The sequence below is a fragment of the Pipra filicauda genome, unplaced genomic scaffold (genome assembly GCF_003945595.2).
Source record: "Pipra filicauda isolate LSUMZ 115617 unplaced genomic scaffold, ASM394559v2 scaffold526_size363937_pilon, whole genome shotgun sequence".
NCBI lineage: Eukaryota > Metazoa > Chordata > Aves > Passeriformes > Pipridae > Pipra > Pipra filicauda.
Window position 1 is genome coordinate 173720 of NW_024104672.1, and position 19291 is coordinate 193010.

General features: G+C 40.1%; 1 protein-coding gene across 1 annotated transcript in view; it reads left to right on the plus strand.

The window, feature by feature from the left end:
- DCDC2 (doublecortin domain containing 2) overlaps positions 1 to 19291 on the plus strand; it is a 60066-nt gene that overhangs the window by 13116 nt on the left and 27659 nt on the right. Inside the window, exons 3-7 of the mRNA XM_027734149.2 lie at positions 5150 to 5226; positions 5343 to 5474; positions 12808 to 12954; positions 13995 to 14049; positions 16773 to 16968. Coding sequence (XP_027589950.2) covers positions 5150 to 5226; positions 5343 to 5474; positions 12808 to 12954; positions 13995 to 14049; positions 16773 to 16968 — 607 coding nt within the window. The remainder of the gene's footprint in view (positions 1 to 5149; positions 5227 to 5342; positions 5475 to 12807; positions 12955 to 13994; positions 14050 to 16772; positions 16969 to 19291) is intronic.

Consider the following 19291-nt stretch of genomic DNA (forward strand, 5'->3'; position numbering starts at 1 on the left):
AAAGTGCTGATTTACATCAGCTGAGAACATGGCTGGTGAAATTAAAAGAAAATAAAGGGTCTAGGGGGCTAGTGATGCTGGTCTCTTAATGTCAGCACAAACTTTGACCCAAGACCACTTTGTTGTTAATATGTAACTCTGCAGTGCCCGAGGGGTCAGGCTATTCCAGACACTGCAGCACTATGGTACTCCTACAAACGAAATAAGGAGCAGAATGATGTATTCTTTAATTAAACCCTGGACTGGGTCTTCCACTGGGATGGTTGTTTGTAACTTCATATACTTCAAAGGAACTAGATTGATTTACAGTGGCTGAGCAATTGGTCTTTTCTTAAGGTATGCTTCTGTATATTGAAGTTATGTGCCTTACTTTTCATAACCATAACCATAACATTGATGAGACAGAAGTTATTCTAAACTCCATGAACAGGACAGTCAGGTTAAGTAGAGGAAAGGTGTATAGTATGGAGATGGTGTTTTCCCCTTCCTCCCCCCCTTTTTATTTTTTTAATCATGGTGCAGTGTGATTTTTATTAAACATGGCTTCAGAGCGGGATAGAGTTGCTTGTGCTGAATTTTTTCATTGTTGTACCCTGAGAGCTTAATATACTATACTGTAACCAGAACATACATTGGACATCTGTAAGATTTATCTCTTGTGCATTGTGGTACACCATATTATACCATGTTGTAGTTGCTTGCATGTCTGCATGCTTGCCAGCTTCAAAATTAAAGGTGTTGTACGCACCTCATTTGCAGCACCCCAGATGCAGGCACTTCCCTCTGTCTGTTTGGTTTTGTTGTGTTTTTAACTTTCATTAATAATATATATTTATTTTCTCCTTTTTTCTCACTCATTTGCAGCACCAGCATGTCCCTGTGTACTGCACGAACATAAAGAGTTCATATCTTTCTTTTGGCCCCTGAAGCAGAGCAGGTGTAAAACATGCCTTTGAGAGGCAAGCTGTCCCAAAGACATTAGGTCTTTCTCCTCTTCCAGAGAAACAGTGATAGCCTAAGCCTGTGTCTAAGAGCATGTGGACACCATAGTATGCTTGCCCCTGCTGTCCATGTCAGGTGTGGCAAAAGAGTTTTCAGAGATTTTGCCACCAAGGTCCAGCATCTGCTTAATTTAGTCTGGACTACTCTATTCCAAGCACCCAGAAACAGATCTTGTTAATGCACTGTGCAAAACACTTCTTAGAATAGTAGAATGGCGTGGGTTGAAAAGGACTGTAAAGATCTTGTAATTCCAGCCCCCCTTTCTCTAGGCCAGGTCGCTCAAACCTCTGTCCAACCTGGTCTTGAACACTTCCAGGGATAGAGCATCTAGGCAATCTGCAACTTCTCTGGACATTGTTCCAGTGCCTCACCACCCTCACAGTAAAGAATTTCTTCCTAATGTCTGATCTAAACCTACTCTCAGTTTGAAGCCATTCCCCCTTGTCTTGTCATTACATGCTCTTGTAAAGTCTCCCTCCATCTTTCTTGTAGGCTCCCATCAGTTACTGAAAGGCCACAGTTAGGTCACCCTGAAACCTTTTCTTCTCCAGGCTGAACAATCCCAAATGGTCATAGTCATCTTAGTGTTTCAATACATTGATTTTAGTGGTGTTACTTTAACAAATCTAATATTACAGTAACATATTCTTTTCATGATTGATTTAAACAGACTTAGAGAAACAATGCAAGTTTATATTTTGTTCTGGTTTAGGGCACGTTTAGGTAGAAAAGACAAATAGTCTCTGCCCAAGCTGGTCCCATCTTAACAATCCCCTGCAGTTTGCTTGTTTAAGAACAGGCCTTACTTTAAGAAATATTATTGACTCAGAGAGAGCAACCCAAAAGATAAACTTGCAATCTGATGCCGTAATATCTACTATTGGCAGAAATACAATTCTTTGAATAATGAATGAGCTCTTAGCATCTGTCAGGTTGTTTGTTTTCTCAGGGGCCTGGCGATGGGGTTGCGTGCAATAACATGATGGCCTTCTGAGGAGCCTAGCTAAAATGGTTTCATCAGCTTGCAGGAACAACTAAGTAATTGGGCACACTTGGGGCTATCCTAAAGGGCTCCCTTGTGGTTAGCAAATGCTTTCTAGCTAGTTCCAGTAAAATGTGGAGCATTGAAACCTGAGTATTGTAGATTGCATCAGGGAACTTAGTTTGATAGACTTTTTGGAGAGGCTGTGGGAGAGTTTGAGCATAGGTATCACCAGTGTGGGTTAGCATCAGGAATGGATGGGGAATCAACTTTTAGAAAAAGAGATATAAATCTTTACTATTTATACATTGAATACCTTATAGGGGATTACCTTGGCAACCTGCCAACTACACAGGAAGGTGTAAAGGTATGCAAAATTAACTAACTCCCCTTTTGGATGCAACTTGCATTTGGAGCCTAAATATTAGGATGGGATGCTATGGTAGTAAACCAATATTGCCTCAACCTTCAGTAGCATACCCTTTAGAAAGTTACCTTTATTTTTTTCTGTATTCTGAAGATCTCTATTATATGCTTACATTGAGAAAATAACCCTTAATGGCTTACAGCAGCAATAGAAATGTTTTCAGATGATGCAGTTTAAGCTCTATTTTCCTTTTCTTCAATAAATTTTTATTTCAAATTTTGGTGACATAAACGACCAGTTACGTTTTGAAGAATGTGCTTCAAATGTTTCTGCTCTTGCTGAGCTCATAAGTTATTTGGCAGTCTCAAAAAATGTCTTTGCCTTCCCCAAGGAGCTGTATAATAACAACCTCTTACTCTCTTTCCAAGCCAGTAGTATTCCAGAGTGAATCTTCCACCTGCTTCGGGGCACACTGGAATTAACAGCAAGACTGTGAGTTGCAATTATGTTAGGCATTAATGCATAGCTTATGTACATTCCAGTACAAAATTTCTTTATACCAAGACAAAATACATCTTAAGGAGTAAATACACTGCCTAGTAAATTGCTTGCATAAAGGGAAGGTCCCCAGCTGTTCTTGCAGTCTTCTTCCTAGTCTGGTCTACAAGCACTGCTGGCACAATGCAGCAGTAACATCTTTCTTGCTGTCTCTCCTCTTGTAGAAATCTCTGGCCAAAATATCCCTTTGCATTGAGTTTCAAATCACCCTGCTGCTGACTGCTTCTGTTTAGTCACTTTGCTGTGCAAAGGCTAATTCTGCCTGCCTTCATCATGACCGGTGTAGGCTTTCACGTCACAGAATCACAGAGTATGCTGAGTTGGAAGGGACCCACAGGGATCATCGAGTCCAACCCTTAGCCCTGCACAGGATCATCTCCAAGAGTCACACCATGCACCCAAGAGTATCACCCAAATGCTTCTTGAACTCTGTCAGGCTCGGTGCTGTGACCACTTCCCTGGGGAGCCTCTTCCAGTGCCCAACCACCCTTTGGGTGAAGAACCTCTTTCTAATATCCAACCTAAACCTCCCCTGACACAGCTTTGAGCATTCCCTCAGGTTCTGTCAGTGGTCACCACAGGGAAGAGATGAGTGTCTGCTCCTTCTCTTCCCCTCGTGAGGAAGTTGTAACTGCAATGAGGTCTTCCCTCAGACTCCTCTTCTTCAGACTGAACAGACCAAGTGACCTCAGCCGCTCCTCATACGGCTTCCCCTTAAGGCCCTTCACCATTTTCACCCTCCTTTGGACACTCTCTAATAGCTTCATGTCTTTCTTATACTGTGATGACCAAACATCCTCTGAGTCAAACAGAGGTTTGAGAGGGCTACATGGCTTACAAGGGCCTTTGAGAAAGGTAAGAAGCTGAAGAGAGTTGAATTCAGAATGAACGCACTTCTTAGCAGACGCTGAGAACAGATTTTTTTCAACGGATTTACCTGTTGCTGTGTTTTACTTGAAGTGATTATACACCAAGGAATGCCAGTATTGTTTTTGTTTTGTTGTCCCTTTTCTCCTAAGAGAGCTATTCTAGCTCCATAATTTATGTGCTTGGTGCAGAATTTTCTGTGTGAGGTTCTTTGGGTTATGTGGGAAGTCAGATTTGATTATTTTAATAATAATTTTTAGCCAGTTTGGAATATCCAGTGGGTTGAGCACCTCTTGCTTTTTCCAGTGTATACAAGAGAAAGATCTGGAAAGCAATCTTGTCAGTACTAAATGAATTTGTGTGACTTAAAGCACTGGAGTTCAGACCACTTCTCATAAATTAAATGAGAAGTACTGGTTAATTTAGCACAGAGTGTGATAAAACTGCAACATATCATGTCACTAGACTGCTTTACACAGTGACTGGAACATTGCCAGTTTAAATAAACTTTGTACGTCTATTTGAAAGCATGTCTCTGTGCATGCTGGCTACTTAGTCCTTTAAACTTTTATGGTATTGTTTTTAGAAATGTAGCCAACTTGTTAACGCAGGTACTATAACTTCTGAATGTTTGTTTGGGTTTAACACCTTATTTTGATTTGATAAAGAATTAAAAAAATCTTCCTAATGATTTGGTTATTCTTTTATTTTTTTTAAACTTTCTGTTCTGACATTAATGTTGATCTCAATGCAGTGTCTGTTCAAAAGAGTACAGGGAATAATGCTTGGGAATTAAGTAGCCTATGTCTTGTTCTGACCTCTAAAATTCTGCGGTTCACCTCACTTTTGAGTCATTGCCGTAAAATGAGCGGAGTGTTCAGCAACCTTTATAAATTACCGATGGATTTGGATGTAAAGACCTGTACAAGAGCAAAAGTACTTATTATAATAGCAGAGAGATCTAGAGGTGGCATTTACTGTTAAAAAGAGAAGATAGTTTAATTGCCTGCACCACGGTTATAAGCAGTAAGGACTAAGGGAGCAAGAACAGTGTTTGGGAGTATTTCTTGGGGTCTCTAGGACAACAGCTGAGAAGTCACCAAAGGTGTCCATACAATTCTGACCTCTCAGTGAAAAATACATGTTATGCCATGGCGCACTGTGATGTGCTGTGCTGTGGTTGTTATTCATCATGTACATAAACCTGCAGCAGTAATTATGTATGCTCTGTGGAAGGTGAAGCTGCACTAGAATAAAATGCATGTTTTAAGGACAGGAACTTTTTTCTGCAGACATGCTGTCCCACTTGGTGGTGATGGTCAGGGCAAACATTTTATGACTGAGTAATTTCTAATTCTCTTTTGTTCTTGCAGGTCAAGCCAGTTACTCACAGTAGAATCACTGTGTCAGCACGGTTTCGAAAGCCACTCCAGGAGCCCTACACTATTTTGTAAGTAGCATTTTCAGTTAGTGAACTGCCATTTCAGAGGTGGTGGTGGTGTGTTCATTTCAGGTGAGTTTTGTTTAAAGTGCTCCTCCAATTTATTTTACTTTGCTTTGTTTCAGCCTGGTTGCTAACGGAGACCTTATTAGCCCTGCAGTGCGCCTCCTCATTCCCAGGAAAACACTGAATCACTGGGATCATATTCTTGAAATGGTTACAGGAAAAGTTACCCTCAGAAGCGGAGCTGTTCACAGGTATCAGGAAGCTGAATATTTGCAAATTACATTTAATACACCTAGATATGTTTTTAAGACTCCATGGGTAGATATAATGGATTATTCCTACTTCATGGGAAATTCCACTATAAGAAAATTAAAATACATCAAAAAGCCACAAGGTTGAAATAGAGTAACTCCAAGTAACCTTCAGGTTTCATTTCAACTGCTCTTTAAAAAAAATGAATAACCTGAATTTGTTTCAACTGTTATTTCTTATTAATATTTATTAATTAAATATTTAGTTAGCAGGCCTGTAATAATACAATAATAATGCAATATATTTAGTACTAATAATTAAGCTACATATTATAATAAAATAAATGAGCATAGTAAAGTTAGTGAAAATGTTTGGAATGCGAGATACATGCACTCTGTGTTACCTTTTAATTTTGATAGTTCTTTAAATTAATTGGATTAAACAATTTCAAGAAAAATATTATGGATTCTTTGGGTTTTGTGTACCTGGGCTAAGACTAGGATGTGCTTTATACTAAGTCTGCTCAGCCCCCTAATAAAAGCCAAGGCTAAAGTTGTAGTTGGGAGTTTGCCAGTTCCAGTATCTCATCTGTTCTGAGTTGTGGTACCTCAGGAATAGGAGGTGACCTGTTGGATAGAGAAGTCCCTTAAGGCTTTTACAATGTAGAATAAGTTATCTAAAATGGTATTAGGTGACTGTTACAAGTTTTAGAGCAAAATGATATATGTGATGTCCATGAGAAACATTGCAGTGTAAGTGGGCTGCCAATGTGTATACAAGCAAATTGCTGACATTCCGATGCTGCCCCATGCAGAGCACATTACAGAAATCTGTTCCTCAGGTGGGAAAGGGTCTTTTGTAGAAAATCATTCTTCGAAGCTTATGCAATGTCTGAGGCTAAGTTTGCAAAAGCTTTCTCAAATCAGTGAAGATAAGGTAGTCTTTCAGTTCTTCTGATTGCTTTCCCAGAGCTGATACAGGTGAGAAAAGATAAAGGTAATGCTCTCAGTGGGCTATTAGCTCTTATCTAGTTCTTTCTCTTAGCCCTGCATTTCTTTGCTCCAATTAGCACTTTTACTTGCAGTAAAGTAAACCTACACCTGTTGCAGCTTTCTGGGTCTGATTCTCAGCTGGTGTAACTCAGAAGTGAACAAAGCAACAACAGCCCTTTACATGATATCAATTCTTTCTGCACTCAGGTTGTTTACAATTTAAAAATCTTTCATTTTATTATTGTTCGTTGGTGTCACTCTGTGGTGAAACTCATGTACATGAAAGCATTCAATATGTAACTAGGATTTCTTTTGAGAAGTTCCCTTCAGTGCTCAGTTTTAACCCTTTAAAAATAAGATAATCTACATGACATTTTGAATTATTTAATGTTTTCCCTTTGCTTGTTTTCTATTAACTCAGTTTTCATTTTCTTTTCCTTAAAATACTAGAAATACATATTAAATACATTATTTAAGCTAGATCGTTCTCTAATAAGTTACACATTAGGGGAGGTCTGGTAAGACCACCGATGCTGGGAAGATATGATTTCTCTTTAAAGAAGGATAAGTGGACTTATGAGAACCTGCATTATGTATATGGAAGTTTTTCTTTTCCATGTTACTAAAAGGCTTGCAAAGCTACCAAGTCTTAGGCAGTTTCACATGTGGCCTTTTAAAAAAGAAATTATTGATCACCCCCATCTGAATAGGGATGTAAGGAAGAACTATGAGAGAGGAGACAATGAGAAAGCAGCTTTTCTGCTTGCCAGATCATGCATGGGGATGAGGTACAGCAACCTGATGGGCAGGCCCAAGATGGTGTTTTGAACAGTGGCCTGGTTTACAGGATATGTTTCCAGCCAGCCAGCTGTTGCTTCCACCATGGTGAGTATGTTGCTCTTGCCTTGGCATGTTCGTGGCACTGGTCCAATGTAGTCAGTTTGCCAGGCCTCACGATATTGGAAACCCAGCCACTGCCTCTATTCCAGGGAGATTCTACTCGCATGGCTCGCTCAATTGCCGCACACATTTCACATTCATGAATAACCTGTGTGATGGCCTCCATGGTCAGATCCACCCCGTGATCATGAGCCCATCTGTATGTTGCATCTCTCTAGATGTCCTGGTGTTTCATGGGCCCATCAGGCTGTAAATAGCTTGCCCTTCTGCTCCCAGTCCAAGTCTACCTGGGCTATTCCAACCTTGGCAGCCTTATCCACCTGCTTATTGTTCTGGTGTTCTTCAGTCGCACAACTTTTGGGCATGTGAACATCGACATGACGCACCTTCAGCGTCATGTGTTCCACTCATGCAGCGATGTCCTGCCACAATGCAGCAGCCCAGATGGCTTTACCCCTGCGTTGCCAACTGGCCTTCTTCCATCGCTCTAGCCACCCCTATAGGGCGCTAGCCACCATCCAGGAGTCTGTATGGAGGTACAGTACAGGCCACTTTTCTCATTCGGCTATCTCTAGGGCTAGTTGGATGGCTTTCACTTCTGCAAACTGGCTTGACTCGCCCTCTCCTTCAGCAGCTTCAGTGACCCATCGTGTGGGACTCCACACAGCACCTTTCCACCTCCGATGGTTTCCTACCACATGGCAAGATCCATCAGTAAGTAGGGCATTGCCTCTTTTATTTTCTGGTAACTCATTATATGGTGTTGCCTCTTGGGCACAAGTCACCTCTTCAGGCAATGCTCCAAAATCTCTGCCTTCTGGCCAGTAGATAATCTCCTCCAGGATTCCCAGGAAATTGGGTTTTCCCGTTTGGACTCACTGTGTGATCAAAACTACCCACTTACTCCATGTAGCACTGATTACATGATGTGTTGAGGGGATGTTCTCTTTGAACATCCAGTGCAGCACGGGCAAACACGGTGCCAACCGGAGGCATGCTTCTGTCACAACAACTTCTGAGACGACTCGAAGCCCCTCATAGGCTGCTAATATCTCCTTTTCAGTTGGTGTGTAGTGGGCTTCTGATCCTTGATAACCCCAGCTCCAAAACCCTAATGGTCAACCTCAGGTTTCTGCTGGTGTTCTCTGCCAGTGCCTCCAGGTGAAACCATGCTCCCCAGCTGCCGTGTAGAGGATATTTTGCACAGCTGCTCCTGTTCGAACAGGCCCCAGAGCTACTGCACGGGCTATCTCCTGTTTGATCTGCTCAAAGGCCTGTTGTTGCTCAAGCCCCCACTCAAAATGGTTCTTCGTCCAGGTTACTCGACAGAGGGGGCTCACAAGCTGACTATAACCTGGAATGTGCATTTACCAGAAACCCATAAGGACTAGGAAAGCTTGTGTTTCCTTCTTAGCCGGTGGAGACATAGATGCTGTTTTGTTCACTACATCCATGGGCACATGATGGCGTCCATCCTGCCATTTTATTCCCAAGAACTGGATCTCCTGTTCAGGTCCCTTTACCTTACTTTGTTTTATGGCAAGACCAGCTTTGAGAAGAATTTGGATTATTTTCCTCCCTTTCTCAAAAACTTCTTCTGCTGTCTTGCCCGCTCCACACAATGATATCATCAATATATTGCAGGTGCTCTGGAGCTCCCCCCTGTTCCAGTGCAGTCTGGATCAGTCCATGGCAGACTGTGTTTCCACCCCTGGGGCAGTCGATTCCAGGTATACTGGACACCCCTCCAGGTGAAGGCAAACTGTGACCTGCATTCTGTTGCCAGAGGAATGGAGGAAAATGCATTGGCGATATCAGTAGTGGCGTACCATTCGGCTGCCTTTGACTCCAGCTCATACTGACCTTCCAACGGGTCTGGCACAGCAGCTCTCAGTGGTGGCGTGACTTCATTCAGACCATGATAGTCCACTGTCAACCTTCACTCCCCATTAGACTTCTGCACTGGCCATATGGGGCTGTTAAAGTGTGAGCAGGTCCTGCTGATCATTCCTTGTTTTTCCAGTCGAGGAATGAGCTCATGGATGGGAATTATGGAGTCTCGGTGCAATATTGCTGTTGGTGCACTGTTCTGGTGGAAATTGGCACTTGTTGGTCTTCAGCTTGCAGCAATTCCATGATGAAAGGATCTTTTGAGAGGCCAGGCAGGGTAGATAATTGTTTGATCTTCTCTGTAGTCATGGTAGCTACACCAAAAGCCCATCGATACCCTTTTGGATCTCTGAAGTATCTCCTCCTGAGGAGGAGATGCCAAGGATACAAGGGGTCTCTGGGCCATTCACAATGGTGTGTTTTTCCCACTCGTCCCCTGTTAAACTCACTTCAGCCTCTAATAGAAAAGTCCTGTCATCCCCCTGTCACTTCAGAGATCCAGATGGTTCTGCACTTCTGTGCCTCGATGACATCAGTGTGCGCTGTGCACCAGTATCCACCAAAGCTATTACCTCTGTGGATCCAGTGTGCCAGGCCATCGAATCCACCCAGTCCACTAGGCCCAATCATCCCTTTCCTTCTCCTGGCCAAAGGCAGGGACCTCCTATTTCTGTTCCTGGTCAGAGTATTCACTGTCTGACCTTTGTGATGCCAGACCAGAGGTCCCCTCACCAGGATCAAAGGAGTTGATCTCAGTCCTTTGATGTCTGAGAGGTTACTGATTTCTTTCTTGGGTCTCTGCAGCAACTACATGGACAGCTTCTTAACAATTCTCTTCCCTCTTAATTCATGTACTCAGGCTTCCAGCGTAGAGGTGGGTTCACCATCCCACTTCTTCATGTCTCCCCCCTGGTCACACAGAAAGAACCAGAGTTCACCACATGGCCTGTGCTTGGGGCTTCCTTTCCCTCTGACTGGGGCAGGAGGGGACTGATCTCTTGGTCTGCCCCTGAGAGATGAGGTGCTGGCCTGTGGGAATGAGGAAGTGCCCAGAGTTTCTTCTACATTTCAGAGCCAGGAGAACATCACCTCTACAGGTGGATCCATCTTTGAGTAATATGTTGTTACCAGGCTGGTGGAATATGATGCAGGGGTGCTTTGAACCACCTTCGTCCACATGGCCATTGTGCAAGGAACAACCTCTGGATCTTTGGGGTAGTCATCCCTTCTTAGGTTACTATAGATGATTTCCAGCACTGCTAATTTTGTCAAGTACTGGATACCTTCATCTGCAGTGGCCCACTTTCTTGGGGAGCTCATTAGATCTTCCTTGAATGGATACCTTTCCCTCACGCTTGAGAGGAGCCATCTCCAAAGTCTGCAAATTGTTCTCTCCTTTCCAATTCCTCTTTCAATTTTGTGATCTCTAGCAAGGAATCCCAGCTGTTGGGCTTCATGACCTTCCGGTTGCTGACTATCAAAAACCCACAGTCGTGTTTGTATATACCCCTATATACCTGCAGATGTATAAGCAATTCTTAAACTGTAGTACACTGATTTGCTGTTTTTTTCCCCTGAGTTCTCCAAAGCAAAATGCAATCTAGCAGAACACTGTGTGACTAATTCAGAAGTAGGCTTCTTGCTGTTTTTCAGATTGCTTATTCTATTTTCATTGTTTGTGTGTAACTGATGTTGACTGTGTGGTAGTGAAACATAAATTGCTCTTTGAATTGCTGGCATGCCTGTGAAACGTTTACACTATAAAGTAAATTTGAGTGATACAAATGGGGTGCTTCAGAGTTAGCCTACCTCTTCAGAAGGAAGAAGCAATGTGATCAAGATTTTTAAAAGCTGCAGTTTCACCATCCAGAACTTCCAGTCTTTGCATTTAGAAACTCTAGGTGCTTCCGTACCTCTCTGTGGCAGGAGAAACATATCATTAGGATACTTTCATGAGGTTAATACAAAAAAGACATGGACACACTGGAGCAAGTGCAGCAAAGGGCCATGAAGATGAAGGGGTTGAAGATACTTGTCATGTGAGGAGAGCTGGCACTCTGCATCCTGAGGTAAAGTCTCAGGGAAATCTTTTAAATGTGTATAAATGCCTTGTGGGAATGAGTGAAGAAGTTGGAGCAAGGCTTTTCTCAGTGGTGCTCAGTGACAGGACAAGAGGCAATAGGCACAAACTCAAGTACAGGAAATTCCTGCACAGAGAAAAAAAAAATATATATTTGCTGTAAGGGTCATCAAATACTGGAAAATGTTGCCCAGAGAGACTGTACAGTATCTATCCTTGCAGGTATTCAAAAAACATCTGGACACAGTCCAGAGCTACCTACTTTAGTTGCTCTTGCTCTGCATGGAGTGGGTGGACTTGATGGTATCCAGAGCTCTTGTTCAACCTCAGATATTGTGTGATTCCCGGTTCTGTAAATTGCATTGGTTTTTTCTGTGTTTATTCAAGGTTATGCCACCATATGTATCAACTGAAACAGTTTTTTATCTATTAAACATAAATGTTTTGCACGTTATAGGTCAGGGGTGTACTCAAGGTAGGCTCTTGCTATTCTTCCCAAAATGTTTATTGTATAGGTGTATATATCATTTTATGTCTCCTTGCACTGTGTTGAAATTTATGACTTACACATACAGTAGCTCCTGTAGAAGGCTTCTAGAAAGGCATCTAAGACAGCCATTCAATATTCCTGCATGTAAGACTTAAACGAAAGCTGTTATTGTTGGCTTTTAAATTAAATATAAATATTGTTGAGTTTCGGAATATGCTTCATAGGAAAGAGCTAATTTATTATTGAATGTTCCCTCTTTACTTATTGTTTTGACCATCCTTAAATCAAATCACAAACTCCACAATGAAGTAAATAATGTGTTGCCACCTGCTTCCACCCATCTCTCCCTGCCAATCCTTGATACTTTTTTTCTTCTCAAACAGAAATCATTGTGGTAAAAATCTACTTGGCATAATAGACATATTATTATTGGTATTATTGGTAGGTGCCTAAGAGACACAGCTTCTTGTTATAATGTAGTGCTGTATTGCCTGCTACTTCCAGCCTTACCCCACCAGGTACAGCCGTTTTCCAACCTTCTGATCAATACAATATTAGGGCAATACTATCTCTTTGTTCTGTATTAGGTGAACAGGTCCTTGCTTTTCAGGTGCGAATGCCCTGTTCTTCCTAGGGTGCCCAGAGCAAAGATGGAGGGTGGAACTTGGTATGAGGGGTGGTCAGGAACTCATGGAATAGATGTATTCCAAGGTATCAGGGGAAAGGCATTGAAGACCTTATAAGTACAAGGTCATTTATTTAATTTTAGAAATTCTGAGAGTATTTCATCTATCATACCACTTCATACATCATTAGTTTTATATAAATTGTGATTAAATAATTATTTTGCTCTATTTTTCCTTGGTTTTGGGGGTGCTTTTTTTTTTTTTTTTGTAGCTACTGACCATTGCGTGGCATGCACTGTACTGTATTGGGTTTCATATCTGGAAATTCAAATTAAGCATTTTCATATTTTTCAGACTTTACACTTCAGATGGAAAACTTGTTCAGAATGGATCAGAGCTGGAGAATGGGCAAATTTATGTTGCAGTGGGTAGGGAAAAGTTTAAGAAGTTGCCATATGGTGATCTGCTGTTTAGCAAATCTACAATGAGAAGACCACAGGGGTAAGTTCTAAAAGTGTGTGATATACTTCTCGTGTGTTTGTGTGTGTCAATTTGTTTACGAAGTGCAGCAAAGTACAAAAGATGGGTGAGTTAGTATGGATGCAAAACCTTATTGGCAACTTCTGGGAAAGTTGAGATAACAAAAACAAAAGCAAAAATGGAAATTCAGAGGACTAATTCATCTCATAAATGTTACGTGATCATGTATCACAAAACTGGTGTCAGAGAAAGGATTATTTTGACTTGGCTTAAATTATTTTTTTCCGGAAAAAAAAAAAAAAGAGCACAACTGAATGAGACTAGGTGCCGCTAAAGCAGTTTATATATACTTTTGCTTAGTAATGTTTTGTGGAATATGTACTCCCTTGAGATTGCTTTATGTTTGGGTCTATTTTTTGTAGGCTAGAACAGTGACTTTATAATAGAGTTGTAAACTGTGTGTCTGTTAGGAGAAACTTATGCTTTTCATATCTTTGGAAAACATGAAAATTGGAAGCCATTTCTTTGAAATAAATGTAAAGAATGGAACTTTGTCCCATAAACTGAGGTAGTTCAGAGAATTTACCCAAATTCTGCAGATGAACTAGAGTATAATGTATATTTCTTTTTTTTTTTTTAGTGAGCAACTAGTCGACAGTGTGAATAACTCAAAAGTACTTTGGGAAACAGCATTTGAATTTAGGATAGTGAGAAGTTATGTTCATCAATTATGTAAACAGTTTTGTTGAAATTGCTGGAACTTTTCATTGCAATCGTTGTAGGGAGCATTCACATAGTAATTCACTGAATACTCCTCTATAAATTCACAGTATATAAAATATGCATTGTGGGGAAATGTAATGCACTTGTGTGAATAAGTTAATGGTTATGCATAATAGTCTAGTGAACAAGAATGAGTGATTCTTAGTAAAAACATGCAATGAAAAAACCAATTAATTTTGTTGCATAGCCGTCTTGGTGTTACCTGACTTGATTATCGATACACAGTGTCTATGATGGTGATAGTGTACACAGTTCTAAGATATGGCTTATTTCTGCAGTTCCAAAGCCTCTGTACTACCTCCAGTTGTGGGAACTCGAAAGTCTAAAGGCAGCGTAAGTATCAAGTGTCTAATTTTGCTGAATTCTGGAAAATGGAAAATCCCTGTCCTTTGAGTTTTAATTAAATCTGTACAGAAAAAGATCTGGAGCCACCTGGTGGTGTGCTTATTAAAGCTTGATGAATCTGTAGCTATATGCAGTGTCAATTACACTAAAGGAGTCAGAGAAAATATTATTGCAATAATGGCTGCTTTTTTAAATTTTAATAAAACCTTGAATAGCAAAGATCAGCTACTGCCTTGAGGTCTTTCCTATAAACATGATCAGATATATTCATGTATTTATTTATTTATTTATTCAAGTTATACACCTAGAGGAAAAACACAGAACCTTTTACAAAACATCTTGCAGAAAATCTTGTTATTGCATTCTGAGTCTGAATAAGGCCCTAAACTGGCCTCCAATCTGCCGTGTTTTTTCCTAGGTAACCATTAAATACAGAGCTTCATCCTCCACTGCTTTGTATCCTGTATAGCTATTTTTGTTTGTGCAAAATGAGTCATAGAATCAATAAGGGTTGGAAAAGACCTCTAAGATCATCAAGTCCAACCTTTGACCCATCAGCACCACATCAACTAAACCATAGCACGAAGTGCCATGTCCAGTTCTTTCTTGAACGCTTCCAGGAATGGTGACTCCACCACTTCCTTGGGCAGCCTGTTCCAGTGCTTAATCATCCTTTCAGTAAAGAAATATTTCTTTATGTCCAACCTGAACCTCTCCTGGTGCAGCTTGAGGCAATTTCCTTTTGTCCTGTTGCTAGTTCATTGGGAGAAGAGGCTGACCCTCACCTTACTACAACAAGGGTCCTCTGTGAATTTAAAACAGAGCCAAAAGACAATATAAGTATCTGTTTCCACCAATTCTGTGCAAGTGCAATTTGCTGTACAAGTACAAGACAGCAGGGAGTCAGACTTACAGTCTCTCATTAAAATCATGGTAGTTGATCATGTCCATTCATTGTTTAGAAAACAAACGAACAAAAATCCCTGGAACCACTAAAAAGAAATAAGCAATAAAATATATAAGTGTCTGTTCCATTCTGTTGGAATTCAGTAGAAGATAAAACTTCAGTAAAAAACATACTTTCAAGTGTTGTTTGGTTTTAAAATGTGAGCTTTGAATTTGTAAAAACAACTTATTAACAGTTCTAGCTTCTTGCCTCTTCTCCTATTGCTTAACAACAGGTACAGAAATTTATTTAATATTCAATTCTATTGCATTGGGATTGACACTTGATAAAAAGTGTCGAAACTTAAGGAAACAGGAATATGTACTACTGCTCTTAAATATCTAATGCAGCACTTGAACTGGTATGAATCATGCAATTGTTTGCTTCAATTTGATGTCTACACTTCTTTAATATTATTGCTTGGCAGTAGCAGTCTCCACTTTGAATCTGAAGAGATTTGAATGTTGCCATGTACTCGTTTCTCTTTATAGAGAAGGGATAAGTGGTAGATTTAGATGGTATTGGTAGATAAATGGTAGATTAGATGGTAAAAGCAAGATGGTATTTAAGGAAGATATTTTTGATAGAACTGATTTCTGCTGATTATGTGAAAACTAGAAGAATCACATAAACATGTAGTAATGTATGTAGAACTTTTAAAGAAATGTGGGATTTTGTTCAGGACTTATTTTTCTGAAAGATTTTAATTCTGTATACTGTCACCTCTTAACTTTAGCACTGAGGTGAAAGGAATTGTCCATGACCATTGCAGAATGAAAGGCCTTTCTGGTGTGCAGTTTCTAAAGTGGCATGAATTGCTCATGCAGCTACACTAAGTGAAACAATGAAGTAGAATATACTGATCTTTTATCATTCAGATAAGTCTGTGATAAGGTGAACTGTTCCAGATATCGACAAGGTTTTCTGCCTGACCTGCTTGAGTGTTTTGTTTTTATATGGAGTGTTTTGACAGAGCCGAATTAGAAAGAAACTTCTGAGGGGCAATGATGAGGGTGTTCTGTTGGTAAAGTCTTTACACAGCCTAGAACAATACAAACAGCACCCTAAAGGGCTGCTATAGACAGTTCAGTTTTTCCTGATGTTGATTGTGAACAGATCTAGACTGATGAAAAAATGTGCATAAATAATAAAATCCCTGTCTAGAACACTCAGAATCATACATGCATCAAAGCTGTAAAAATAAGGACCAGGTTTCTGGTTCTGTTTCTAGAAGAGCACAGTGGAAGCAGGGGAACTGGCTGATGTTCTCGAAGATGATTCAGAGGTGAGGTGTGCACAAACCCCTTTCTTAGTGTCTACTTGGCAGTCAGTGTTATTGCCACAAAAAGACTGATTCTCCTCCAGCTTCTCTTGACACTTAAAATAATGTCCATGTCTCATTTAAACAGACAATGACTTATTAACAACTTGGATACGTTATATCTTGTGACTTTCCACACATGTGGAGGACATATAGCTGTATATAGTATGCATGCATGCATATATTCATTCTTTTCATTAAATGAAGCATTATTTTCTTCTAATAAATATTTTCTCCTGGGAGTTGTTGAGAAGAATTTAATCAGTCCAGTCATACAGTATGTTGATAAGATAGTTATGCTTTTCTGAGTAATTTAAGATATAACTTGAATGTACTGCTTGTAAATTAATATGCTTCTTTAATACCTCATGTCAGTCCTTATTTAAATTAAAAAAATAAACTTTGTAATTTGCATCAGTGATAGTTATGTACAGTTCTTTTCAGGGAAATGATCTGCAATCTAAATCTACTGCTGGGTCCAGTGACCGGGGAGAAAACTGTTCCTCACCTCATCTTCCCAAAGGGAAAGAGAAAAAAAGCCAGAATCCAGAGAATTCTGTGTCCAGACGACACTTTCCTAACAACTCTACAGAAGTAAAACAGAGAGAAACAGCCTCTGCAGGAGTCCTTCAATATAATGGTCAGTATTGAGATAGCTTCAGTTAAAACAGTGAAATAGTAGAATAATATGTTACATAGCTCTTGAATTGTCTATTTACTCTGGTCAACTGAAATTGCAAAAATTCTTTCTGCTTAGGAAATGCACCTGTGATTAACTGCTACATTTCTGGCTTCATTTACATACCATAGGAGGCTGTGTGTGATTTTTAGTATACCTTGGAAGTTAAGCTGATATGGTTCTATCTTTATGCTGTTGGCAAAGCAAAATAAAAACCATATTTTGGTTGTTTTTCCGCTGTTCTGCCCTGCAAGAAGGAGAAGAAAAGGAACTGGTCTTCTCCAAGGACACCTTGCTGTCCCTGATGATCCCTGGTTAGCTGTCTTGTTCTGTGTAACAAAATGACTGGACCCTGGGGGAATAACACAAACACAAACTCCAGTTAGTGAATAGCTACTGACACCAGTCATACAGCAGAGCTGCTACTGGCCCTTTCAGAATTTGCCCCCCACTGTGCTGTGACAGCAGTGACAGCAATGTACAAATTTAGTTTCGTACATTGTTTTTCTTATCTTTTGGTGTGATATTCCCCTTCACCCCCATTTTTTTTTTAAGGGCTAGAAGTCTGGCCCCTCACTGTTGCCATGCTGGGATGGCTATTCTTCCTCATTAGTAATACTTCTAGACATCTGTAATACAGAACAGTTAGTATCTGTCAGAAGAAATAAATTATACTTTCCATAACATTTGAAATTTCTTCTCACTGCCGTCTAAATGTTAATAATCAAGTGTACGATAACAATTCGTGGTCTAAAACTTCAGTATATGTCATCCAACAGCACGGTTTTGTACCTTTGTCTAGAATCACGAGTTGTAAAATTTGAGTCAGGAGCACTTTTGTAAATTTGAGTTTTAAAAGATCAATGAAATATAGTCTTTTGTAATATAACTGTGTTCTCAGAAGTTAGCTTGTAGAATTTCAGGTTTAGTCTTGATTCAACTACTGTTCAGTCTGGTACAATCAAATACTATTCTAGCTGGTTAGTAATTTTAGCCAATTTTTTTCAGTCAAGTTTTTTTCTTACAAGAACGATGATTATATTATAATGAAAGTGACTGAAAACATTTGTCTTCTATAGCTCGTGAAACGTGTGAATATATTCTTCTCCTTGAAATTGTCATGGCATGTTCCCAGTTCTTACAGATTGAGTGGTGCACGCTGAAAACATAGGAGGAAGAGACTACCAGAGCTGACCTCTCAGGGAGGGTTTTGCATGCTTGGCTTACAATTTTTAAAGGCTCAGAATCGTTACCTAAGATGCAAAAACTGCAGGAAAAGGCTTTTATATTTAGACTGTTGTCCACCCTGGATATCCTCAACTGTTGTTTTCTTTTTTTTTCTTTTTTTTTTTTTCTTTTTAAGACAGGTGAATTGACTGCTGTTGGGGAATATACACGAGTTTAAAATCCATATGTTCTGATCTAGTCTCCTGTTCAGAGTACTGAACTGCTCTGAATCTCTATGTGTGACTAGAAAGATCTAAGTCAGACCTCTCACCTTAAGAATAGCCAAGGCACATAACTTTTTCTGATAGGTATAGTGCCATTATGGTGATCTTCTATATGCTATTTTTTCAGGCCTGAGGGTATTTTTAAGTAAAGTTTCTACAGATGTTTTCTGGAAGCGAACAGCCCCCTCTTGCTGAGGTGAGAGAAATTCGTTCTTTGCCTTTGTCAGACTTGCATTAAGTTATCAGATGTTTCCCATTGCCTTCTTTCATTTCCCAGTAGAGGGAAAAGTCCTAGTAGGAGCAATCGTTTTTCTGTCCTTTCAACAGGCAGTGACTAAGAGTCAAATCTTACTTACTTTGGTAGATAGCAGACAAATAGAGGGAAATATTTACCTCTTTCTATTCAATGCTACTGCTGCTCCACCTGCTGACAAAAATGGTGACTTGGAACATCACCAAGTTTGTTGAAGAAGAGGCTGCTTCCTTCTCACATCAGCTTTTCCATGCTTTGTGAGTCTTGTATAACTAGGAGAAGCTCTTCAAGGCAGCAGATTTTCTAGTTTGAGCTCAAGTGTGTGTTGGGAGAAGCTTTTTGTTTTTCTGTGATCCTCTATTTTTCCTCCATATATAAAGACCAGCAAGTAAAAGTAGGAATGGGCAGCAGTAGCCTGTAGGGTGTCAGTCTTTTCTGCCAGGTAACAAGTAACAGGACAAGAGGAAATAGCCTCAAGTTGGGTCAGGGGAGGTTTAGATTGGCTATGAGGAAAAATTTCTTCACAGAAGGGTTTGTAAAGCATTGGAACAGGCTGCCTAGGGAGGTGGTTGAATCACTA